At 45.6% G+C, this 25,878-nt stretch overlaps 1 protein-coding gene across 3 annotated transcripts in view; it reads left to right on the top strand.

Annotated features, from left to right (window-relative positions):
- The window catches only part of Atrnl1 (attractin like 1), a 503,194-nt gene that overhangs the window by 428,943 nt on the left and 48,373 nt on the right, over positions 1-25,878 (top strand). The window contains exon 29 of one of the 3 annotated variants that reach the window (XM_050147253.1): positions 10,490-10,765. The exons of the other annotated variants lie outside the window; for them this stretch is intronic. Within the exon in view, the coding sequence (XP_050003210.1) occupies positions 10,490-10,512 (23 nt within the window). The 3' untranslated portion in view covers positions 10,513-10,765. Of the gene's footprint in view, positions 1-10,489; positions 10,766-25,878 lie in introns of those variants that run through there. 3 annotated transcript variants of the gene reach the window in all.

Raw genomic sequence — 25,878 nt, 5'->3', positions numbered from 1 at the left:
AATGGATGCAGCCGTGAGGAAATGGTACCCTTTCCTCTGCCCACAGTCCACCACAGCTCCGTGGCGTTGGACTGTTGAATGCTCCCCACCACCTCCTCGGCCTCTGGAACCATTTGCATCCCCTGGTGTTCTGCACCTTGACCCATCTCAGGTACCTCCTTAGAATGCAGGGAGAAGCTATGGTTCCTAAATCCCTCTGCCCCTTATGGACAAGAAGGCTTTCTGTTCTCCTGGGTCCAGCAAGTCTCTGGGGTCCTCTGCATCTGGTTAGGAAAACTGTTGTGTGCTTGTCTCCTGGTCCTACAGCCATCACCTCTCGTGGCTGAAGATCAGTCTCTCGCTGGCTCTCCTGCTGTTTAGATGTAAAAGAGTCACCCCTTTCCCTTCTACCCATTCCCATTCCTCATTCTTCACTACCTCCTTTCTTGGTTCTCTCTCTCTCTCCCCTCTCTCTCTTCCTTTCTCTCTGGCTCCCTCCCTCCACTCTCTTTTGGATACAGTAGTTCCAGAATCTGACCCCAGTCTTGATCCCACCATGCCTTTCCACAGCCTGGGTTTCTGACAAGGGAAAGTACCACCGTTAGCATCATGCCTGCTCTTCCAGAGATGCCGCAGGGTGGGCAACCCTCCCTGTCGCTGCTCAGCAGCCTCTCTACCTAGCACCTACAGTCCCTCATTTGACCCATGTGCACAGCAGCGTGAGTGATGGGCCCTCACACAATCGCTTCGACTCTTAGGCCTGTTTCTTCACCTGGCACATAAGGAAGATGACTAAGTAAAATCCCTTGTTATGGCCACTGTACTTCTATACCTGCTCGGCTGGTTGGTTGTTCCCTTTTTTATTTTTGACACAATGCCTCACCGTGTATCCTGAGATGATTTCAAAATGGCCATCCCTCAGCATCCGCTCTCCACATGCTGCAGCTACCTACATGTGCCCCCACACGTGGCCCCGTACCTGCGTGTGCCACCACACCTGGCCCCGTACCTGCGTGTGCCCCCACACCTGGCCCCTTACCTGCAAGTGCCACCACACCTGGCCCCGTACCTGTTATTTCCCTACAGTTCTGAGTATGTGCATATACTTTATCATGTTTACCATTGTCCCCTGTACACAAAAGCCCTTGTTCTCTTCAGCTTCAAATGTCACTTCTGCTCTGAGATGCCTTTGTAGTCCCATGGTGTAAGAGCTTGGTCAGCCCCAGCTCCTTCCCTTACTCCTTTCTGACCTGTTAGTCCCCATGGGCTTCCCTGTACTGGTTCCCGGGTAGAAGCTGCCAACAGGCTCCTCTTGATAAACATTTGATTGGTGAGCAAAATTGATTAGTCATAAAATGTAGAACTTCTCACCAAAAGATATATGCTATACAAATGTAAGCCTATAATCTTAGTAGATTAGGTTTATGCTTTATTGATTCATGAAGCATTGAAGCTACATATCTTGAGGACTAAAATTAAGCTGAGAACTGTACTTTTGATGGAATATATGTTAAAAATTCATTGTTTAGATTTAAGATTCAATAAAATCAGAATATTAGTAAAGGCTGACACAGAACACTAAGACAGGTTCTGTATTTTCAGCATACCATGCGTGAGGCCTGTCATAAAATGCTCTATTTTATGATTTTAATTTTGATTTCTTCCTTCGATGATATTTAGAAAAAACTTAGATTTAAATTTGAGATCACACTACTGAGCTTCACTATATTTGAATGTCATGGAGTGAAGGTCCATGTACTAGTTGTCCTCAGGGGAGAGCCTGGCAGATGATCCAAGAGTCAGGCTTCACTGTTGGAATTATCATTACCCAGAATATCATTGTCCAGAATCCATGCTGTGCTCTAAATACCTTTATGTTAGTGTACCCCAGAAGTTATAGAGTACCACATTTTCATAACCTGTGAGGACAGTGAACTCGTGGAGGTTCGGGCTCTGGTCTACAGCCCACAGTAATAGCGGCAGAGGCAGAATTTAAAATCGGTCGGACTCACATACAATGGTGTTTTTCTGCATCTCAGTGGGTCAGCTGGGGTTTTGCATAAAGGGATTAGCTACCTGCTTTTGACCATAGAGCAAGCTTCCTCTCTGTGACCAGCTTCACTCTGCAGCAGTGCAGCCCTGCCCCTCCCATCTGAGGTTTTAAATTAGTGGAGAGAGATTGATCTGTGTGTTAAGGAAGCAAAGAGAAACCCCAGTAAGAACCGGGAAGCCTAGTGAGCATGACCGGTGAGCATGCCTCAGTCTGGGCTAACCCCACAATTGGACTCGGACGTCCTCAGGCTAAGCAGGTAGAAACACTTTGTCTGAACGCCTCACCACGCTGACATAAGCCCACACCCTTCCCTTCCCTGATCTGTCTTCCTCCCACCACCCGTTCTGGTAGTTCTGTAACTGATTGGTAAATTATTATTTTAGTCAAGGAGAGAATGGGAGATGGTACTGATGCTCAACCAATAATTACAAAGCCAGGGCAGGGGATCGAAATTCATTCACAACAAGAAAGCTGCTTTTGAAGTAAAATCAAAACAGTAAGATGCAAGTTTTGTGACTGTCAATTAAACAGAAAGAGTAAATCTCCTTCCCTTCGGACGTCTTATGAACAGAGACACTGTATTCTCTCTAAAGCGGCCATTTCTGGGTCTGAAGGAATCTAAAGAAAGAATGAAGCCTGCTGGCAGAGAGGCTTCCGTGATAAACAAACTGGTCTGGACAGCAAACACACATCTCGAAGTCGTGGAGCCTGGGAGGTCAGGATCCAGGTGTCTGACGGTGGAGACCAGTGGGGTCTGCTGTCTTCATGTAAGGCCACTAATCCCACCAGTGAGGCTCTACCCGCACACCCACTAATCCCGCCAGTGAGGCTCTACCCGCACACCCACTAATCCCGCCAGTGAGGCTCTACCCGCACACCCACTGCAGCCCCTCCCAGCGCCATTAGAACTAGGGCGTCTGCGTGGATGGGTGATCCTCGAGGCAGAGAACTGTCATTTTGATTGAGAAATGGCCTTATAGGTTGCCTATTTTCAGGCCACAGTTGTAAGAAAGAAACGTATGGAGCCTTGCATAGGAGGAGACACGTTTGTAGCTGAGCTGGGGTCACAGCAAAGTCTCGGAATCCCTCATGCAGAGGACCTGGCACTTGGTGTTTATCTTACCGTGGGGAAGGTCGGTCTAACCAGAAAGAGAATTTTAATTTTCCTCTTAGCAAGTACTACTGTCCAATTTTGCCACATAAAATGGCAGCCAAGGGGGACCCATAGAACAATATGGTAAGTTAAGTAGTGGTTTGGGAAAATGTCTTCTTATCATCAAGGGGAGGAAATGTGGATCAAAGTCATGGGAATCTCCTTTTCCCACATAAAATTTTTTTAGGGCCCATTTCATTAGGGTAGTTGTTCCCCAGAAAACCTGGGGGGTGAAATATTCAAATTTTGGAAAAAAATTCCTTTTCACTTTTAAGTATGGTTAATTTGTGTGTGATTTTTTTTATTTTGAAAACTTTTAATAGTAAAATTTAAAATTAAAAAAACAATCCAACCAATCCAGTCTCAGATCTGTGTGCTGTTGAGTGGTGTGATAGCATCTACCGGAGGTGTTATTAGTGTGAATATACATTTGTGGTAACACCACCCGAGGGAGGAGGAGCAGCAGCGGTGGAAATGTAATCCACGAAAGGTAAGCCCTGACTGTAATTGCGTTAACTCCTTAAAGCCATGGTGGTCTTTCATGAAGAGCTTTTAAGAAAAAGCTAATGCCCCTCTGAGAAGGGAGTGATGTGTCTCTGTCTATCTGCCTTTACCATTTGCAAATGAACACAGGCCGGGCAAATTGAGCGGACTTCCTTAATTGATAGGCAGCGTGCCCTGGGCTGCCAAGCACCCAGTGAAACCTCAGAAAGGGTGTTCTTTGGGTGCAGAAGGCTCCGGAGGGGTCTGAAGAGTCTTCCACAGTCCCGGGAATAAATGGCTTCTTGTCCCCTGAACCTGCTGTCTGATAGAACTTGAACTGAGCCCTGAAGCTCCTGAAAGTCTAGATGCAGTGACCATACCTTCGGATCAGTTTACCCAGCGAGCCAGGCAAGGCCCATCAGATCGATCCATGACTGTGCCATCTGCCTTCCCCTTGGCCGCCATCATCATGAGAAACGACTCCGTAAGTGTTCAGAGAGGCAATTAGCTCTGCAGGCTGCGCTCTAATGGGGAGAGGCCAGGTCACATTGGTATTCAAAACTTTACTGGTAAGATGGAAAGGAAGCTGTTGTCCATATTAATAGATACATAAAATGTATAAATGGGTGGTTTGGCATTACGCTATTTATGCACAATATTATATAACTGCAGAAGCACAGAGCTGAGAAGGGCAAGGAGGTGACTTCCGGCTCCTCCAGCCGCCTGCAGTCAAAGCTGGCCACCCTGTCCAGAATCGTGCTGGACATAGTGTCTGTCTCTAAAGATGTCCCCCAAAGGCATGCTTCTAGCTTCTGAGACAAAATCATTCTGCTCCTGAACAGTCTTCCCTGCAATTTGATCTCATTTTCTTATATTCTTTGTCTTCTTGTCCTTGTCGCTCCAGAAATAGAGAGCAGCTGATTGGACGGTTAGCTAACCCCGCGTGTCTCAGAGCAGCTGATTGGGCTCTTTAGCTTTCCCACCACGTGTCACAGAACAGCTCCAGAACCACCGGTCTTTGGTTAGTCTGTCTTCTTTATGGGAGTCCGCCCTCCTGACAGCTCATATCTGATCCTCAGAACTCTTCAGGCATCCCTGATGTCATTGGCTTGAGACTTGGGGACAATGGGGGACAATGTAGAGGCTTGAGATGTGGTTCTCTTCCTTTGCTTGATGGGTGAGGAAACGGACGCTCCCCTGAGGAGAGTTCCAGTTCTTAGCCTCCCCCAGGGGCCAGGCCTCTATGTTCCTTCCAGTACCAGAAGAGGGAGCAGCCTCTTTCAGTAGGCTTCTCTGCTGTTTCGGGGTCGTTTTGAAAGGTCCTGCTGTCCTTAACATCCCTCTCTCCTCGTGACTCTTGATGTTGTCTGCCTCCCAGAGCTAGATTCCAAAGAGGCTTTTAAAAAATCACACACACACACACACACACACACACACACACACACACACATCCACACAGACACATACATGCACACAGACACAGACACAGACACACACACACATACATGCGAATGCACGGTTGTGAATGTGTCCGATTGCCCCTTTGCATAGACCTGTCCCTGTGTCTGTCTCTTTTTTCTCACCGAGAGAATGTCTCATTTAGGGATCACCTGGGAACCTGGTCTCCTCAGCCATTCACACTCCACAGCTTTGGGGTTTTTGGTTTTAGTTTTGTTTTTTGTTTTTTTGTTTTTCCATTTACTTCTATAAAAATTTTCATTACACTGTCTTCATCCCACCCAGGCAAGCTAAGGGCAGTAATTCCCACTTATCATTAAATCCTTGCTGGTAAATGGTGCCCAAAGCATAATAGAAGATCAGGATATTGCTTGATTATTTCCCTCCTTCCTCGTGCTCCCCTGTGCCCGTCGGCACTAACCCCCAGAGTCACCTTCTGAAGCTGTTTGTGAGTTTATGCCTTCTGCTGCACCTTGTTGACCACTTGGCATTTGTACCTTGTTACCAGGTGTTCTAGATGCGTCTCAAGTTTTTATACTTGAGGGGAAGAAAACCTTAACACCTGGCTCCAAGCCTGGTGTTTGAAATAGGACTAGAAGTTTGGTGAGGTAAACCGAGTCCTCCGCACCAACTCAGGCTGTATCGGCCCAGGCATTTGTCACAGGAGTCTCTTAGTTGCTCACAGTGGGTGGTTTTCTTGCCTGATTAAAGCATTTCTTTGGGTCTCTCTTCATGTAGAAATACATACTGTGGTGGTTTAGTCATATGTAAGGTCCTTTTTTTTTTCTAATAGTTGTTTTTCTAAAAATTAATGTTTCACAGACTCTTCTTCCATCTCAGGGCTTCACACAGGGTCAGAGTCCACTGCTATTTTTTTGGTGGCCTGAGAATGACTCTCAAGACTCTTTCTACCACGTCCCCATCCATTTACAACTCCTGAGTCTGCTTGCTGCCTAGAATCTGGGTCGAACATTGAGTGTCTGAGGACAGATTTTGCAAACACCTTCGAAAGTCTATTTTAAACATTGTTTGCTATTGCCTTTTCTTTTGTGTCTAAAACCAAGTCAGTCTCCCTGAGCCCACCTCATACTTAGTACAGTACAGAATTCATTCTGTTGCTTCCCACCCCTAGATTGCTGCCCTTCTTGTCTTGTGGCTTTTGATCGGCCAGCCTCCAGAATCCTCCTCTACTGCTAGGCCTTCTAGGGAGCTCACCTGTCTTGTGGTTTTTGATTGGCTAGCCCCCAGAGTCCTCCTCTACTGCTAGGCCTCTTAGGAGCTCGGTCTCTGTAGAGAACTCCAGATTCCATCTTGACTCCTAAGCAGCTCTTGCCTGTGCACCTGAACTTCTTCCCAGCTTCCGTTTTCCATTCCAGTGAAAGTGCGTCTTTTGTGGAGGGCTCTTCTCACCTATCATGCTGGTGAGAATTAAAAAGGATGATAGCATGTTGCAGGTGAGAACAAACCACCGTAACCACGCGGAAGGGAATTTGGTAATGCCTAACAAAACCACACATGCAATCCAATTTCTAGGAATTTACCCGAAAACCTACTTCCAATAATATGAAATGTAAATACACCAGTTATTTGTTTCAGCATTTTTCATAAACACAAACTATCCAGTCCAACCCAAATAGCAATGCATAGAAAAGCAATGCAACAACACACGCCTGCAGGGAGACAGCAGCACGCACCTGCAGGGACACAGAGGAACATGCGTCTACACGGAGACAGAGGAGCATGTGCCTGCAGGAGACAGAGCAGAGTTCTCTGAAGAAGAGGGGGGATTGACAGGCAATAATTTCTGACAAATGCAGGTTGCTTAGAACCCTCTCGAGTGTGTTAATGGGAAATGAAGAGTGTAGATAGAAGTGGCAGCCCAGTTGCAAAGCTGAGGCAGGGGAGTCACTGAGTTTGAGGCCATCCCTGGCTACATAGTGAGTTCCAGGACAGCCTGGGTTACAGAGTAAGAAGACCATGCTTCAGAAAGAGAAATAGAAAAAGAATAGAAGACAATCTACCTGTAAGAAGGAGTGGAAAGGGGAGGTCTAAATGTACCAGTCAGAGAGGAGGTGGAGCTGTAAACACAGGGAGATGAGGCCAGGCATAGCGGTGCACACCTTCACAGCAAGATGTGCTAGAATCATCTTAGAATTCCCCAAAGTCAGTACTGCTCAACATGAAAAAGACATAATAAAAGGACATGGGGTCCAAACTGAAAGAGCAACTAATGATAAAAATTAGGACAGCTTCAGATAAATAGGTATGCTTCCATTATAACTCAAGGAGTAAATTAAACACCCAGTCCCTTCTGCAGGTGCATAGTTGGATAAGCTAATACATGAGAGAGGAGTGGGAACAATCCCTTCTTAGAGTCCTAGTGGAGGAACACGCAAGGAAGAAAGTTAGCAGTAGAGGCACCATCGGACAAAACCACAAGAGTAATTGTTAAGGGCAGGAACCGCTGCTGGAATATAACATCATTAGCACATCTGTGGAGTCTCGAAGCATTCTCCACCAGACACGTGCTGACAGCAAAAGGAGAGTTGCCTGCTTCCGGTAGAGAAACCTAGCAGACATGGCCTTACCCAAAGGATCAAAGTTAATTTGAACGACTATAAAACAGGCATTGTACATTGTCTCCTATGCTGTACTAAGAAGAACACCTCCACTGTGTTCATAGTAAACGTATATAACCCAGTGTAACCAGAAAAAAAATCAAAACATGCAAAATGACAAACAGCTGTGAGGCCAACATGCGTTAGTCACAACACACCAGAGGACGGTGGTGCCAGCAGGGGATCCTGGTCTCTGTGGTCTGATCATGTGCCAGATGGTTTGGGGTGGGGGTGGAAGGTGGGTGTGAGAACTCTGCTGCTTTTGGAAATTTTGTGTCTAAAGTTATCTCAAAGTAAATAGTGAAGTGTATTTTCTCATGCCTCTTTTCAAGTGGGTCACACTCCAAAGGTTAATCTTAGATTACAGGATGTACTTTTTCTTCTCACAGAAATCACATTTGTTCTAGTACATGGTTCCTGGGTCAGCCTTAGAACTGCTTGGGCATTTATCTCTGTACATTGGCTCGTTCCCTAGAGCCCAGAACATAAGCCATAGTCCATTGCTGCTTTCCTCAGGGGAAGTTGCTCCCACTGGAAGCTAAAGCAATGAAGGGGTTGTTTTACTGGCTTCAAGATTACTGTGAGACTGGCTTAAACTAGTTGCAGAGCTGACTTTTGAGCCATGTCTGCGTGGCCTTATGATGACTGTCCTGTTGGCTGCGTACCTGAAGGAGGTCGTATCTGGTTGGAAAGCATACAAGCAGAGGAGCAGCCTTCCGGGTGCTGTCTGTTTTATGTCTGTTCCTCCGCAGTTTTTCTGCTTCTTCTTGAACTGCATAATCACCTTTATCTTGTTCTTGAGAACACCTCTTGTTTTTACTAGAATTGTTACATTGTAAAAGTTTTTGTTAGTAATTCTGCCTTACATCTTTAGATAATAATTGGTAGATGAATCAGATAGTGTAGGAGCAACTACCTAAAGTTTAAAACAGTATTCTTACTGAATCATAATAAGCTTACAAAGTATGACCATATTTTAGTTGAAATTTTTGGAAGTGTTTGAAATAATTAAGCTTGTCAAGACTCTGATATGATACTATGAAGCTCTTTCCCACTGGGTATCTGTAAATTATGCAGATATGAACACAATGTATCGAGTTACGAGGATGGGGTTTCAAATGCAAATGCCATTTCTATTGTAACTCTCTCAGCTTAGATAATAACCTGAGTAGTCCAAGTGTCCCAGTGGTCAAGGACTCACAGAGAGCAGACCACAGCCTTCACCGAGTTCTTACTCTGAGATGCAGATACAACAGTTGCTTGTGTCTCTCCCTGAATCTCAGTAGCAACTCTGTAAGGCAGCTGTGTGTAGGTTGAGGGCACTGAAGTGCACAACCGTACCAGCAGTCACTGGTACAGAAAGAACCTGAATTTGAACCTTTCTTATTGTCCTGTTTCTTTCTCTAAAGTTTATGCGTCTAATCACTGGACCCTAGCATGTTCCTGGCCAGGAAGCAGTCAATAGAGCAGAGAACCGAAAGAGAAAAAAGCACTTCCAGGAACCCTGTTAGGCTTGTGTCTAATTTGCTCTGTCTTATGATTTAAAATGACAGAGCAAAACGAAAGCCAGCGGGGATTTTAAATCGTGACTCAGAGCTCAAACATGACTCTCTTTGTCCCAGAACAGCTCATCCTCAAACCCCAGGCTCTGCTGCTGCTGGTGCGCGTCCGACACACAGCCCTGTAATTGGTGAATTTGCATGATGTTTGTCGCCAGCAGACCAGGAAGGCACAGATGTCAGTTTTAGGAAATTCTGGGACTCTCAGCCTTGTTCAGACTAATTGGTACAATCGATAAAATGCTAATTAGAAGATAAATCCCAATCTTTAGCTTAGCAACTTTGGTTGATGTAACCGTCCTTCTAAAATCCCTAGAATTCACAATGTTAAAATATTGTTTTCCTCTAAAAACATATTTATCCTCTAAAAACTATGACTGTTAAATTTGGGAATTATCAGGAATTTTCATTGAAAAGATCAGCCAGCTCATTAAATTTTATTCAGTTGATGCACAATGAGATTTTGTGATTTTGATAACACATCTAGAAATGTCAAGTAACTAACTACTTGGGCACTGACATCTCCTTCACGGTGCCCAGTAGAGCAGGCCTCCATTTGTTTACATCTCTAGCCAGTAAAGAATGGTGGAAGACAGCATCTGAGCCTCCTTACAGGAAGCCGCCTGGAAACCAAGGACGCTTCCTTTGTTCGCTGGTCCTCCTCTTTCTTCCCTCCCAGGGTCAGCATCCTTAGCATGACAGCCTTAGACAAGGAGAGCCATCTTCTTCGGCATCCTAGCCTGTGCAGCTTCCTTCTCAGGTTTTTAACCTCTCCACAGATTTGAGACTCCCCGGTTCTCACAGTACTAACTCCCAGATCTTAATTTCCTTTTAGTGTTTGGAGTGTGGCCACTGCATGATTGATTTCATGTGGGCGTGCTGGACTGTTTGCGTTGGATTGGTTGCAGCCCCCAAGACTGCTGTCTTGGGAGGTTAAATATACTTGAGTGATTGGTGTTTTAGAGACGGAGATGGCTCTAGACCTAGCGATGCGTTCTGACTCCTGCCTCACCCCTCATCCCTCCCAGGCTGCTACTCACCTCTTCTCCTTTCTCCCAGCCGGCTCTCATGGGCCTTCAGCACCGTTCCCCCATTAAAGTCCTCCTGCAGAGGTAGCCATTGTCCACGGTCTCTCAAGGCGGATAATGTGATGAAGCCTTGCATGACATGATCACTCCACTTGTAGGTATCCACTGCCTGTCTTTCTGACTGGACTGTGGGCAACACTGAAGCAAGGACCGTCTCTCGTTACCAACACACCCGCCATGTCCAGCGCAGCAGTGCCTGCCAACCCGGACCCTCAATGCTCTGAGAAGCAGAGAATGGATGTGTTCATATATTGTGCCCCCCAACTCTGTGTGTACAGAAGCCTGGAGACAGGGGGAGCTGCAGTGACGTGCAGAAGCTTGCATGACACAAGCATCCAGTCTAGCTTCAGCCAGTTGGGATAATTTATATAAAAACATTCATAGAGACAGTCTCATTCTCTTCCCTTCTGAACGTCACTGCAGTTCCAAACGTTTATGGGAAAGAGGTCGGTGCCACTGACAGTCAGGTACACGTGTGCATGCGTGTCGAGGGAAGGCTGGGGAAACTGAGCTCTTGCTGCTGTCGCTCCACCCTCCCCACGCCGCCACCACGGGAAGCTGCTCCTGAATATGTGTGCTTTATTGGTTGATTTCCTGATCCTGATGAAAACTAAATGTATTTTCCTATAACATTTTTTGAAAAACAATGAAACAAAAGTCTTACACCCTGGAAATATCCGCCAAAAATGTTCTGTTTCTTTTCAGGATTTCAGATATATTTAGGTTTCTTGTTTATATAAGTGGCATTATTTTCAATGGAGTCTTGTAGTCTGCATTATCTACAAGTGTTATATAATGAGTATTTTTCTGAGTCATTAAAAATTCTTCAGAAAAAAATTTCAGAAACATAATTTTAATGACTGCATAATATTGCATTTTATGGAAGAATCATAAATGTCTTAATAATTCTTCCACTCTTAGATATTTATGCTCTTCCCATGCCTTTTGTTTTGAATAATGCTGTGATGAGTCCCCATATAAACTTCCTTCTCCCCCTCTGATTATTTATGTAGGCTGCGTCTCTGGCTCCGAAATTGATCCCTGTGTGCATATGGTTCATTGCTAGGTTTCCAATACATATCACTAAATTCCTTTTCAGGAAGTTTTTAACCATTTATTTGCCACCTGAGGCACGTTGAATGTCAGTGCAGTAAAGAACAGCTACAGGCCCGCCTAATGAGACTGTCCTTGGAGCGAGGAATATGGTCCAGCCTGCAGTCAAGGAACCAGTCGCTTGACCCACTGAAGGTCTTTGAACTCAGGAGACCTGAAGCTTGGCGGAGGCCTGGACAGCAGTCACGGGAGATGAAGGCTAGGCCACGCTTCCGCACGTGGAGGACCTGGTGGCAAAGTTCCCCAGCACACATCCAGTGCTTTGGAACAGACACACAGGCATTCTGAGAGCGTGTGACACCTGAAGTGATAGCCGTCTCTCTGTCTCCCACCTTCTCCGTCCCTCCCCCCAATCCCTTTAGTGACCGTATTCCAGAGCCCAGATCATCTCCCTGTGTTCACTGTGACCTAACCCGCCCATCTGATTTGATTACTGATACTATCGTGGATATCTTTATACATGAGTCAAGCTTTTATGCAAGACAGTAAAATATTAAAATGCTTAAAAGCATGGGCTCTGGAGCCAGGCTGTCTGAGCTAAATTTCTAGTTCTACCATTTCAGAACTGCCATCTTAGGCAGGTTGCCTAGTCTTTCTGTGTGGCTGTCTTCTTGTCTGCAGACTGGCCAGCTGGAGCGCGTTCTTTTTAGGCATGTCACGTGGATGTGCTAGGCGGCATATCAGGCCCACAGTAGGTGCTGTGTAAGAATTTCCTGTTGTTGTTTTTCAAGTTACTGGAAGTTAGGTTCACCAGAGGAGTGAACATCGGGTAGTGAAGATATCTTAGAGGACTTGCTCCAACTTGGGGTAAAAAGAAAATTTCTCCAGCTCAACTGTGTTCCCAGAGGAGTTTGGTTATGTCCTGGAATTGGGGTTTTTCCTTTTTTTGATAACTGTATTTAGTGAACTTTGATTCTTCTAGAAGTATATGAAAGCAGTATCTTGGGCTGCAGGTGAGTACCGTTGGCATCTCCGGTTCAGAAATGCCCCCATCATCATTAGAAAAAGAAGTAGTATACGTCACATCAGTGTTAAAACACAATCTAACCCTACATCCTGGCCACAATGAGAAGTTTCTTAAATCAACTCTTAAAACCCATCGAACTTTCCCATAGTCTCACAACACAGAAACAACAATGTCAATCAATAGAAGGCCGGTGTCCCCTCTTAACGCCTCTTAACTCTACAGCCTTTATCCTGGATTCACCTGAACAAGTTCCCCTGGTAGTTGGGGCTGTAGGTGTGCCTGCTGAATCTGACACTTCGGGTGAGTCATGGCTATGACTTCTGACAAGGAGTCATTTGGAATCTAATTCTGCTGAATGGCCCTTATAAACATCTCAGCTATATGGACAGCATCCCCACCAAGAAGCTTTCCGAACAGACAGGAAGCACCCAACTGGCAGAAGTGGTGTGGACATGGGGGTCGATAAAGTCCAGCTATTGTGGATAATTGAAATTCATAATCTTCCAAGGGACTTTAATTGAATATTTGCAAAACTCTATGAAAATAAACGCAATCAACTAAGTCAGAATGAACACACTAAACAGGGTAAGTCTTCAAAAGGAGAAGCCTAATTAAAAAGACGGGTCGTCCTTCCCGGACCTGCCATTCCTGTTGTCTCTAATATTGTACTGCTGGGAAAATGCAACTGTTTCTGAGCAAATAATTTAAACTCCCGCGCTGGGGCTTAAGTGTAGTTCTCTCCTTTTTTCTTAGTGCTTGTTCAGGGATAAAGCTGTGTAAATTCTTCAGACACCAATCAGATTTATCATCCTGTGCCTTTTGATGACATCCATCTGTTTATCTAAGAAGCCATTAAAGACTTATTGAGTTACAGAGCTATGGAGAAAATTGGCTTATCATCTATGGTTAAATCAAATTCTTGCATCTGCCATCTTTTCAGCGTACGTGGTAATTCTGAAATTACCCTGACTTGCAGACCTGCAATGCAAGAATACATTCGTGTCATAGCCTTTTCATGCCACTGCTAGAGAGAATTTCTAACGCGTGATCAGTTTGTGGCTCGGGAAAATGTTGACGGAGACGTCAGTGCTTTCCTTTGTTAGACGTTCAAAGCCCAGCAGGGGCTGCCCCGCCTTGTACGCCGTATTCCAGAGTGGGCACTGTCCAGATCTGAGGCTTGCACTCAGAGACGTTCATTCAACAAAAAATTCAACTCTATACCACAAAGGTAGAATTGCGCTAATCTGAAGATCAAGATACATTCATATCAAGTCAAGGTTCAAACAAACAAGTGAGAACTCATCACAAATGGAGCTAAATAAATACCAGCGGTAAACTGATAAACCAGGAAGACGCCAATCTCGCCGGGGCACGACTAGCTCTGAGGTCAGCGCTCATCTCGGAAGCCAAGCAGCTTAGGCCTGCTAAAAGCCAGGTTGTCCGGTCTGGCTGAAGGGGCAGTGGACACTATGACGAGAACTAATTGAAGCAAAGCGGCACCTGCAGTTTCCTGCAGACACTGTTGTACCCTGACTGCAGGAGCGCCACTCCCCTCTGTCAGTTTTCCTAGCCTTTGTCAGAAAAATACTGACAAACCCAAGATTAAACACATCTCCTTGGCTTGCATATGTAAATCAAGCTAGAATTCTGGGAAGCCTTGACTTTCTGGGAATTTTCAGATGGCAGTTCAGCTTCTCTTCCTTCATTGCTCTCCTCTGGAAGATAAGTGCCCTGGATGGGAGACAGCAACCGTGTAACACCGAGCGTAATCAACTGAAGCCTGCAAACCCACTAAGGCTGGCTTCAGAAGGCTGTCGTTTGTCTGCCTACCTGTTCGATTGGCTGTAACCTTCACACGGTTTCGGTCTGCACAGTGAGCAGAGGTGCGGGTATTTAAAAGTCATGGGCAATTCCATGATGAGAGAAAGCTACTGCCCAGGCCAAAATGACCAGGATCCAAGACCTAGACCCCAGAGTAGCAGAGAGCAGGAGAACCTCCCGGGAGTGCTTCAAATCCCACAAATTCCTCGGTAAGGTAAATTCGGTAGGGTTGAAAACCATCCAACCCCTCCTTCATGCTAAGGAGCCACACACTGTAGTTGTTGTTGTTGTTTTTCTCTTTGGGGGCCTGCCACTCAGCTCACAAATAAATGCACAGAGACTTATGAATGTCTTGCCTTGGCTTGGCTTGTTTTTAGCCAGCTTTTCTAACTTAAATTCTCCCGTTTCTCTTTAACTGTGTGTTGCATCTGGGCTTTTTACCTTTTTTTAAATTCTATGTCATTCTCTTTTGTTCTTTGTGGCTTACTGGGTGGCCGGCCCCTGGTGCCCTCCTCCCCCTTCCCCTTTTCTTGCTCCTCACTGTCTTCCCTAGATTTCTCCTCCTATTTATTCTTTCTTCCTGTCAGTCCCGCCTCTTTCTCTCTCCTGCCTAGCTATTGGCCATCAGCTCTTTACTAGTCCCACCTCTTTCTCTCTCCTGCCTAGCTATTGGCCATCAGCTCTTTATTAGACCAAGCATGTGTTTTGGGCAGGCAAAGTAACACAGCTTCACAGAGTTAAACAAATGCAACACATCTTTGCATCATTAAACAAATATTCCACAGCATAAACAAATGTAACACATCTTTAACTAATACTCCACAATGCACTCAGAGATTTTTAAGAACTATGGCCTTTCTTCCTTTACCACTCAAGTCCACCCATCAGTGTTCAGCCCTGAAATTCCATGATTAAACAATTTATTTGGTTCAAGCTTCATTTTAACACACCGGTATACACTATTTCTTAGACATTTGCCCTGCAGTGACCTTTGCTGGGGAAAGCAAGGAGCATGGCCCCTGAGCCAGAAGGAGAAGACACTTTGTTGTTCAAAGCTTTGGCCTATCATCAACTCTGTTGAACACTCTTGACTTTCTGTCAACAAAACATGCGGGGTAGGCACACACACAAATATATGAACACTTCTATTTAATGATTTGATTTTAGTTTCATGTAAGAGAAATAGTATTTGGGAATCTCTAAAAGATTTTCCATAATTCCTTTGATCAGTTAAGGGTATTAAATCAGATTTGAACCCCTGCTGGGCTGGCTAACAGCAAGATTCTGAGGACCCTGGGGAGTGATGTGTATGGTGCCCAGAGGTGGGCCTGCCTGCCACTACCCTTCCATCCTTCCTACTACAAGGCCCCATGTGCCAACTCGGTGCTGCCAACCAGGGAGGTGCTAAGCTCCCTCTGCCACTGGGACTTGAGAGAATCTCCTGATCCGTTGTCATTCAGGATGTTGGTGACACCCTCCCTGGTGTCTGGACTCCTCCTCATGGCTTCCTAGGGAAACAGTCTACAGCAGGAGAACCTTGCTGCTGTGGGGCTGAGCACTTCCAGGCTGACACCGACCCCTCTGACTGCCCAGCCTCTGTTATAGTTCCTCTGCTCCCAGACCTGTCCGCATGGGGAGTTGCACCGATCATCTCATGCGAGGAGATTCTCAGCCTACTGTCCTCAGGCCTTTGCCTTTCTTAGACTGTGACGTGGTGACTTGGGAAATTGGGAAGATGGTGTTTATCCTTGCAGACATCCCCTGAGAGCACTGTTGAAGGAGATCAGTCATCAACCCGCTGTGGAAACACAGACAGTGCTGATAGTCTTCTCTGAAGGAAAGAGCAGTCCTCCAGGCAGATAGTAAATAAGGGAATCTTCCGTTCCTACAAAAGATAAAAATAGAGACGGGAGAGAGAGAGAGAGAGAGAGAGAGAGAGAGAGAGAGAGAGAGAGAGAGAGGAGAGAGAGAGAGCGCACCGGCTAAGGTGATGTCAAGCAGAGTATGAATCAGAGTCTGAGCTGACACCCTGTGAGGGAGGGAAATGCTAAGACATCTCCACGGCCAGGAGGAGTTTGGATTTAACCTGATGCAAACTAGAACAGATACTGTGGACCTTGAATGGGAGCTGAGATGAAAATTCAGTTTAAAGAAGATAAATTATGCTTCCTGTCATAAACACAGCTGTAAATGAGGAAGCAGCAGAGCTCCATTAGGGCAAGTGCCCAGTCACCGAGTGAGGGAGGTCGGAGGGCATCGGATGGATGTGTAGGACAGAAATAGTCAGACTTCAGGCCAAAGCCAAGCTCAGCTGACAGGCAAAGCTGCTCTCCTCTGTGCTCCCCAGCACCGGCTACTTCTTAATAGTATTCATATAGGCAAGGTCTTCTTACAATCTATTTAAATTATTTAAATTTTTTAAAATATCTCTGGGTGTTTTCCTGCATATATGCTTATGTATCGTGTCCATTGGTGCCAGTGGAGGCTGGAAGAGAACATGGATCCCTTGGGACTGGAGTTACAGAAGGTTGTGAACCACTGTGCAGGTGCTCGAAATCAAACCAAGGTCTCCTCAAAGAGCAGCCAGTGCTCTAACAATTGATCCATCTCTCCAGCCCCTAATAGCAAAGTTCTTACTATAGCTTGACTGGAGAACTCTTCTCTGGTTGGATGTTGTTGTTGCTCTGAGTCAGGGTCTGACCAAGAACTCTTGGTTGACCTGGACCTCACTCTTTGTCCAGGCTGACTTAGAACTCACAGAGATCCACCTCCTTAGGCCTCCATACTGCTGGGAGTAAAGACAGGTGCTGCCATGTCCAGCCCCAGTTGATTAAAGAGAACCGTCCGCTGGAATTACCCTGAAGATCAGCACTTGGGGTTAAATTGTTTGGGGAGATGCGTGGAGGATCAAGTTCAGGGTCATGTGTCCCAAAGGAAATGCCCCAAACCAAGATAAAAGTCCCCAAGAAGAGTTGTGTGAAGGATAGGAAGGCTCCAGGTTCTCAGGAGAGTTCACTCTTTCTCCAAATGTGAATGTTGGCATGCTGAGCACCTGTTCTGTGAAAAGCTTGCCTGTATCATTTTCTTCACTTGCGCATGCTCAGCCCCGTCTGTGTGCTGCTGGCCAGTGCACACAGCTTGCCCGGGGCCGCCCCTTTGGAGGTCTGGGCCATGTGTAGACATTCCAGCAGAACCTTCCAAGTCCAACCGGAAACTAACCAGGCCAAGACTGTGTCGAAAGGATTGTCTGAGGAGTGGAGTAGAGATCTGTAGGGACCCTGGGCCGGCAGAGGGCATTCCAGAGCACGTAAGGTCAGATCCTCAGGTCTCTTGAGCTCACTGGCAAAACTGAGTCCCTGAGTCCCCAGCCTGGACAAAGCTTCTTACGATTTGGGGGCTTGAGTAGGACTGTGAAAGGCAAAATAGAAAGGCCAGTACCAGGCATATGGCATAAGCGTTGGGACAAGGTGAAACTGGAACAGTGGAATGTCATGTTCCCTTTGTACCCACCCTGGACATAAGTTCAGCCAATGGAAAAGTCCAGAAGGTCAGAACTCCCGATTGTCATTCAGGTAAATGTGGACGCTTCCTAGGTGTTTTACCCTGGAAAGACACGGCTTTTCTCAGCTTTAATTTCTAAACTGCATAATAAGGATGCTACCGTCCACCTGCTGGGGACTGTGACAGACTCACAGGAGACCGTGTCTGCAGAGTGTTAGTCCACACCTGACAGACGTGTGTGCTCCTCCTGCATTTGTCTCCAGTTCTTGGGATGCTCCATTTTGTCCATATGTATCTGGGCAATGGCACTAGGGTCCCTACATGCAGTAAATAGAGAACTCAGTAACTTTCACTTCCTGTGCTTCTCAGAAGCTCCAATCTCCTGATGATTGCTTGCTTTGTAACTGTGTTTCCTTTGTGAGATCCGCTGAAGGGAAAGCTGAGGGTGTAACACAAATTCTTATCGATCTTAATAATAAAACCTCGGAGTCAGATATCAGGGGGTGAAAGCTGAAGGAACCAGAGTGGCCACTGGAGTTCTTACCTCCACCAGTGCTCAGACCGAAGGGGCGATCCTGTCCTCAGACTGCTGCCTCAGACTGCACCGAGCTCCTGTCTCCCGCCATATTTTCCTCTCTCTGCCCAGCCACATCACTCCTGTCTCCACTTCCATAGTGCTGGGATTAGAGGCGTGGGATCCCAAGTGCTGGGATCACCTTTGTGTGAGCTATTTCTTTTTTAGACAGATTCAATCTCTTGTAGCCCACTGGCCTTGAACTAACAGAGGTCTTCTGCTGTTGTCTGAGTCCTGGGATAAAGGTGTGAACCACCACTCCCTGGTCTCTGTGTCTTAGCTCTGCACTCTGATCCCCAGGAAGCTTTATTTGTTAAAACACAAACATATCACCACAGAGGGGACTGCAGAGTAGACACTGAGCCACCAGGCTGGGGATCTGACGGACTGCTCTGTAGACACCGAGAGAGTGAATACTTGGTGCATAATTAAAAAGATCTGACAGTGATAAGCACAATTAATTAATTGCTAAGATAATATACACCAGGAATAATTTTAAAGTGTTTTTGTAATTTGCATTTTTAAGTGGTTAGTAAACTGAATTCTAGCCTTTGCTCTCTGACTGTTCTCTCAGCCATAAGTCTACTGTGCTTTAATTAGAAAACTCTGACCGTTCCAGGAAAAAAACCTTCTTTCTGTTTAAAGTGTTTCTAGAATTTCAGCTAAACAATTTATCTAGAATGATTTATAAAAAAAACGTAGACAATTAGAAACAGAGTACAGTAAATTTTCTGCTTCGTGGATCCAAGCCAAGAGTCATGCAACTTCTGTGCTCTATAAGCAATTGCAAAGTAAAATGAATAACTGGTATATCATAATAGACTCTGCTCTGGGGTGCCATTACCATAGAATGTATTTCCGGGCTCTGAGAAGCCTGAGAACCAAATTGAGAACAAAGCATCTCTGTGATTGTGGCTATGATTCAGGTTGCACTGAATGTTGATTTAGGTAGAATGAAAGTCGTACCGTTTGCTGTACGTAGGAATGGAGAGAGTCCATGTTAGAATATAGCCTGCAAAAAAACCAATCTGTAGCCAATACACATGGCTGGAAATGACGCAGCCTATATAACCTCATATTTCCCCGAGTCGGCCCAATATTAAGAGATGACTCCAGGAATCACAGAGGGAAGACTATTGGATTTCTTAAACCAAGAGTGTTTAAAAGAGCTTTGAAGCCTTGCCTTTAGAGAGAGGAACTGCGAAGGGACTCCATTCAGACGGTGCTGGTGTGCGCTTATGTGCACATGAATGTATGGATATGTGCGTATAAACATGAGTCAGGATGAGATAAGAGATAAGAAGCTAGCAAAACTCATCGGCTGACTTCAGCAAGGGGTTAATATCCCAAATACGTGAAGAGCTGATCAAATCAAACATCCAGAAAGCAAAACTGATGATCAATAAATGGGTAATGAACCTGACAGCCAGCTCTTAAAAGAAGAAACACACTAGTCAATAAAGATTTTTTTAAGTGCTCAGCATCCTTAGCCACTATGGACACACAGACAATGGCTACTTTGAGATTCCATCTCACCCCCGTCAGTATGGCTTCTGTCAAGAAAACACTTGCCGTGAGATGTGGAGAAAGAGCAGCCTCTACTTGCGGCTGGTAGGAGAGCCATCCAGCTCAGCCACGTAAAATTCCGTGTGGAGACTTCCCCAAGAACTGGAAGTAAAACTGCATGACAGCTACCCGACTCCTGGCCATGGACACAGAGGACTCTATCAGCACAGAGACACTTACACACGCATGTCCCTTACTGCCCTGGTCATAGTCACAAGGAAGGGGGGTCATGTGGTAGACACACACAATAGAATTTTACTCAGCCATAAGGAAAATAGAAGATTATCAGGAAAATAAATGGATATCGTAGTATATTAAGTGAGATAACCCATGCTCAGACACGGCCACACGTTCCCACGTGCACGTGGATCTCAGCTTTAATTTCTAATACGTGGGTGTAAGTATGGTGCATGTCGTGAATGTACAAAGGGATCACAGACGGGAGAGGGGGTTTCAGGAACAACGGAAAGGGGACCACGGAGTGGGGAGGGCAGGGGGAGGGACAATGGGATAGCTCAGGAAAAGACCGACAGAAACAGATTGTGAAAATCACACACACACACAACAATTACTTTGTATGCTAATTTTAAAAATAAACCAAAATTGTTAGAAGTAAAAGAAGTTGGCCAAGTATATTGATGTTCACATACCCTCCTGATAATATCTGGGATGAGGTAATTTGAGCTTTGGGAACAAAAATATTGTTTGGCAAGATTTAAATTCCATTTAATATAAGCAGTAACCAAATTTTACACAATTAACTTGAAATATTTCAGCCAAGTATGTATATACACAAATGCTACGTTGGTTTAATTTCTCTCTAAAGACATGGAGATACTTTTCCTTGGCAGGTGGGAGGCATGGATGTTGTTCATGTACTGAGAACTGTTTGCTGAGCGTGAGTGTATTCGTGAGCACTGTACTGGGTGCCAGGCATACCTTGTGAAAATGCCATCAGAGTGGGCGACAGACAGAGGTCACGCAGTGACAAAGGAGCTTCTGTGTTGTGTCCTTCACCCCTCAAGTAGACCAGCCATGGTGGCGGTGCGCAGGGCTAGGAGGTCTGTCCTCACACTTCCCCTTGGGCACTCCTCACACCTCGGTCAGGCACTGCAGGTCCGATTTGAAGACGGTCTCTGTGTAGATGACGTGCAGAAGAAATGGAGGAGCCTTTGCTCTGCAGGATACAACTCTGCTAAGTTGGTTTCAGATCTTGCTGGCCACTTGAGAAGCCTGAAATTTGTTCTGACTGATGGCCTATGTGTAGGTTTTCTCTCTCCATCTCTCTGTCTCTCTCTTTGTGTGTGTGTGTCTGTCTGTCTTTCTGTCTGCCCCCTCCCCAGTCTTGAGGACAGCTTTTATTAGCATTTAGAAGAAAACCTCTGGCAGGACAGACAAGCCGTAATTTCAGCAGCTGCCCCAAAACAACTAGGTAGAGAGAGAGAGCCATGCTGCTTCTACACAATCAGATGGTAGAAGAGAGACAGATAGCTTCAGAGAAGAGTGGAAATACCCAAAGTGCACAAGGACGCTTACTCAAGACCCGAGAAAGATAAAAAACAGAAAAAAAAATTAAAATGATATTTCTGAGTCAGGACTCAGAAGGTGGCAAACCCAACCAGTCCTCATGACAGCTCTGTAGGACCACAGTGGGAGTCAGAATTCTCAGAAGGAAACGTGTGTTATCTCATTTAAAGGGCGGCTTAGTCCGGTCCCTTTAACATGGAGTGGGTGGATCCCCTTGCTGTGGGAAAGCACACCTCATGGTTTTGAGATTGGGTCCCTTGCTGGAACCACAGATGGGGCAAGACCGGCTGGCCAGGAATGCCCCTGAGCACGATGACCTGAGTCACCATGCCACCTCTGTATGTGGTGTTAGGGCTGAGGGCTTCGCCAGCTGGATTGTCCATCTCTCACCCTGCAGGAAGCTTCCTGCAGAGCAGCACCATGCCCTGTCCTTGTAGGGAAGATTTCTCTTCTCACCCTCAAATATTATTGTATTGTTGAATTGGGAGATTCCATTGATCAGAATGAGAAAAATAGCCTTGTGAACTTTTAATATAAAAACCATAGCACTGACTCACATTGTTGTAAATCCTATGCCAAGCCCAGCTTCAAAGGTTTATGGTTCCAAACTCATTTCAGCGTGGCAGCACCTCCACACAAAACGCGTTATGGACCTTTATAAATGGTACAACACCTTCCCAAAGTGACAGCTAGAGGTGGGATTTGAACAGGGGCCGTTTAACTGAAAAGTCTGTGTTTTCAGGGTGATTCTGTAGAAGCCCTGGATGTAGTAAAGGGTAAAGACTCGTGTGGACTTGTCTGTATCTAGTGTATGCCAGGGGGCCTCGAACTCACAGACTTCTGTCAGCCCCTGCCTCCAGAGTGCTAGAATTAAAGGTGTGTGTCACCACTGCCTGGCCTTTAGGCTAACGAGTGGCTTAGCTCTACACTCTGATCTTCAGGCAAATTTTATTTGTTAAATCATGAACAAAATGTCACCACTGAGTGTGTGGTGGTCATAAGAGACAGGTCAATGGAGGAGCAGTTGATCTGGGTTAGGCTTTGTGCAGATAGATGGTGGGAGGCCCCTGCAGGCCCCAAACATTTTCCAGTCCATCTGAGACGCATGCTCAGGAGAGAATCTCTTCACACTGCAGAAGAGCTCACATTGTCTGTGAACCCCGCCACACCATCTCAGACACGTCTGTAATAAGAATGTTCTTCTCTTAGGTTGCAGAAACGAAGCCTTCCTGCCTGAGCATGGAAATTCCAAAGCTAGCAGAGAAATTCTCTCTTTGGGTAGAACTGTTCATACACCCAAGGGTTTATACAGGACTGTTTATGACTGTATAATATACAATGGCTAAAATTTTGAGATAATCTTAACAACCATCCATAATGTAATGGATGATAAAGAATGGTGTGTTATAAATTGAACTTACATGAAGCCAGACAAATAAGCCAGCTACAGAAGGTTGCTTTCACATGGGTTTTTTAAAGATTTATCTATTATATGGATATGTGTGTGTGTGCCTGAGTGCATGCAGGTGCCCATAGGGACCAGAAAAGGGCATCAGATCCCTGTAGAACTAGAGAACCCAATGTGGGTGCTGGAAACTGAACTGGGTCCCTGGAAAAGCGATAAGTGCTCTTAACCATGGAGCTATGTCTCCAGTCCCATGATTTTACAGAGAACATTCATCAGTAGCGCTAAAGCTCTGGGTATTAGCTATGCTTGAGGAGGAGAGGTCAACTTGCATCTTCCACGGTGGTGGAATAGGAGGAGCTCTGACTTTAGGAGTGAGCGGTGGCGCTGAAGTTTGCTCCTTCTTGGGTAAGGTCCTCTAACCTGTTCCAAGCGAATCTGGACGAGGCTGCTCAGATCCTGCGATGGACACGTGAGGAAGCGTGGAAAATGGCATCTTAAATAGCTGGGTATTGACTCCACTGATCAGAACCAGCCAAGTTATCAATTCTACAGATAAAATCCCAAGGGAATGCTGTGTGTATAGTTACACACGGACTCTCCTGGCAGCAACACCAGATCTGAAGAAACCTGCTGTCCCAGCCGCCAGAGGACACTCCCATCCAGACCTCGGCCACCATACTTCCAGGATGAATTTGAAAGAGGACTTCACTGCATTTCTCTTTATCTGGCTCGGTTTGGGTAGTCCACGCTTAGGAGGCACTCATGAGCAGATACTGGCCCGTTTTCAAACTTGGGAGCTACGACGCACCAATTAACTAGAAAGGCTTGAGTTTGGAGAGGTTTTATTTTACCATGCAGAATGTTTGAGCCGTTTCTCAACACGGGCAGCGACTGAGAGCCCCAATAGCAGAATCGCATTACTCCCACGGTGGAGCCTCTGCCGTCAGGAGAGACTCCGCAAACAACAACAACAAAAAGCATTATGGCGCTTCTTCCTAATTATGTCTCTCTCTCTAAATATCTAATTATCGTTGAGAACAAATTGCATGCTACAGAGATAATATTATGGAGAATTGTTAATCTGTTGGGCTCTTGCTTTTGAATTCCTGTGTCGGTGCTGCAGCTGCTGGAGCAGAAACTGTTGCCACCTGGGCACTTCATTATGGTTTCATATTTAAATGCAAACTGCTGGAGACAGGTTCATTCAACGGGCTTGGCTACTGCAGCCGTTATGTATGGGGGTGCAGATTTCCAGGTCTTCCAGGTAGCGGGGACTAGTGAACAGTTGAGCACTGAGAAGGACGGAGTTGCCCGAGAACAATGGGAATAGAGAAATACCAATACGGTGACAGTGAAGTTGACTTCCCTGATTATTCTTTCCTTTATACCCAGGTACAAAGGTCTCCAGCTTTTTAAAAAGTCATATTCCTCACTAACTACATAAGGTTTCCTTAATAAATGCTGATCCAAAAAGTACACATTCCCAAAGATTACCTGATAATTGCACCTACAGTAATATGCTTAAAGCTAATTAACATTCAAGCTTCACTTTAGAGAATAGAAATTACTGGGTACTTATCCCATAATTACATCTGTGTGCACTCTCTATTGTAATCCACGGCTCTAGCTGTATAATTAAATGATGAACAGTGGCTGGATAAGTAGGGAGTGCTTATGTGAAATCTGTCTTAGCCCAAAAATAAATAAATAAATAAACAGATTCGAAGAATCGCGTCTCATTTGGATTCCATTGTTCCCAAGGAGATTGTCTAGCACGTCAACAATCTTTCTAGTAGCAGTGGTTCCTCGAGGGTGGGAGGGCACCGCACCCGCCCTCTGCCTGGGAAGATACCCCTCGTCGTTTTTCTCACCACTGGGGCTGAGTTGTGCTAAGCAAACCTTACTTTTTTTCCCTTCTGGTGCCCATCAGATAACAAACACTTCCGAGTCATCTCACCAGATAAGCTATTAAATCCAGTAGATTTGTGTCACCTGCTTTGTATACAGAGTCTTTAAAAAATGTTTTTATCTGGTCAGAGCACAGATGAAAATTCACTGGAAAAGGTCTAGTAAATATTTTTAAAACATACAGAAATGATAGAAATTATGTATAGCCTGATGGCAGTGTTAACTCTTGGTTGTATTTGGTTGGAATCTTTGAGATGAGACTCTCACTGCACACACTGGCTCACACGTATCGTACACCACATCTTGCCTCTTTAAATTATATTCTGAACATTTCAACTTGGTATTTTTCTTAATATGTATTGTAACACTGGTGATACCTAATTTGTGTAGCAATTTTGTTTGGTTTTTGTTTACGTGTGTCTTGAAATGTGCAGGTGCGCGTGTGTTGCAGGTGTGTGAGCACATGTCTGCACATACATGTGGAGACCAGAGGAGGCTGTTGTTGTACCAGAGTAGCTGTCGGGGTCTTCTGTCCCCACCTCCCCAGAATCAGAATGGCAAGTGTGACTGCCTCTTACATGGGAGCTGGGACCTGGACTTGAGTCCTCGTACCTGTACATCAGAGCTTTGCTGTTGGCCCATCTCTCCAGTCCCTGTATCCACTTTTTAGGTTCTTATTTTCAAGGTTTTTCTTTTTGTTTATGTGTATGTGTTTGTGGGCGTGTGTGTACCTGTGGATACAGGGTCCCGGGGAGGCTGGAAGAAGGCGTCGGTTCCTTTTAAGCTAGAGTCATGGTCATTTGGCAGCTACCCACCATGGGTGCTAGGAGCAGAACCCCAGTCCTCTGAGGAAGTAGTGAGCACTCAGCCTCTGAGCCACCTCCCAGCCCTGGGAATACTTCCGTCATGGCTGTTTGTCTTGGTGTTCATATTCGGTGTGGATCAGAATCTGCATCCGAACATGCTCTCCAGGTGACCTGAGCACAGATCCAAGTTGGAGACACACCATTCTGAGAACCAGGGAGTTGAGCTGCCTTCCTGCTTCATCCTTCTGGCTCACTCAAACCTACCTCAAACTCAGTGTTTCTGTTTTAACCCATTT

Source organism: Alexandromys fortis, unplaced genomic scaffold, assembly GCF_014885135.2.
Source record: "Alexandromys fortis isolate MF-2015 unplaced genomic scaffold, M_Fortis_MF-2015_v1.1 scaffold_16, whole genome shotgun sequence".
NCBI classification, from domain to species: Eukaryota; Metazoa; Chordata; class Mammalia; order Rodentia; family Cricetidae; genus Alexandromys; species Alexandromys fortis.
Note: the sequence above shows the minus strand (reverse complement) of the source record. Positions and strands in the feature narration are given on the sequence as shown.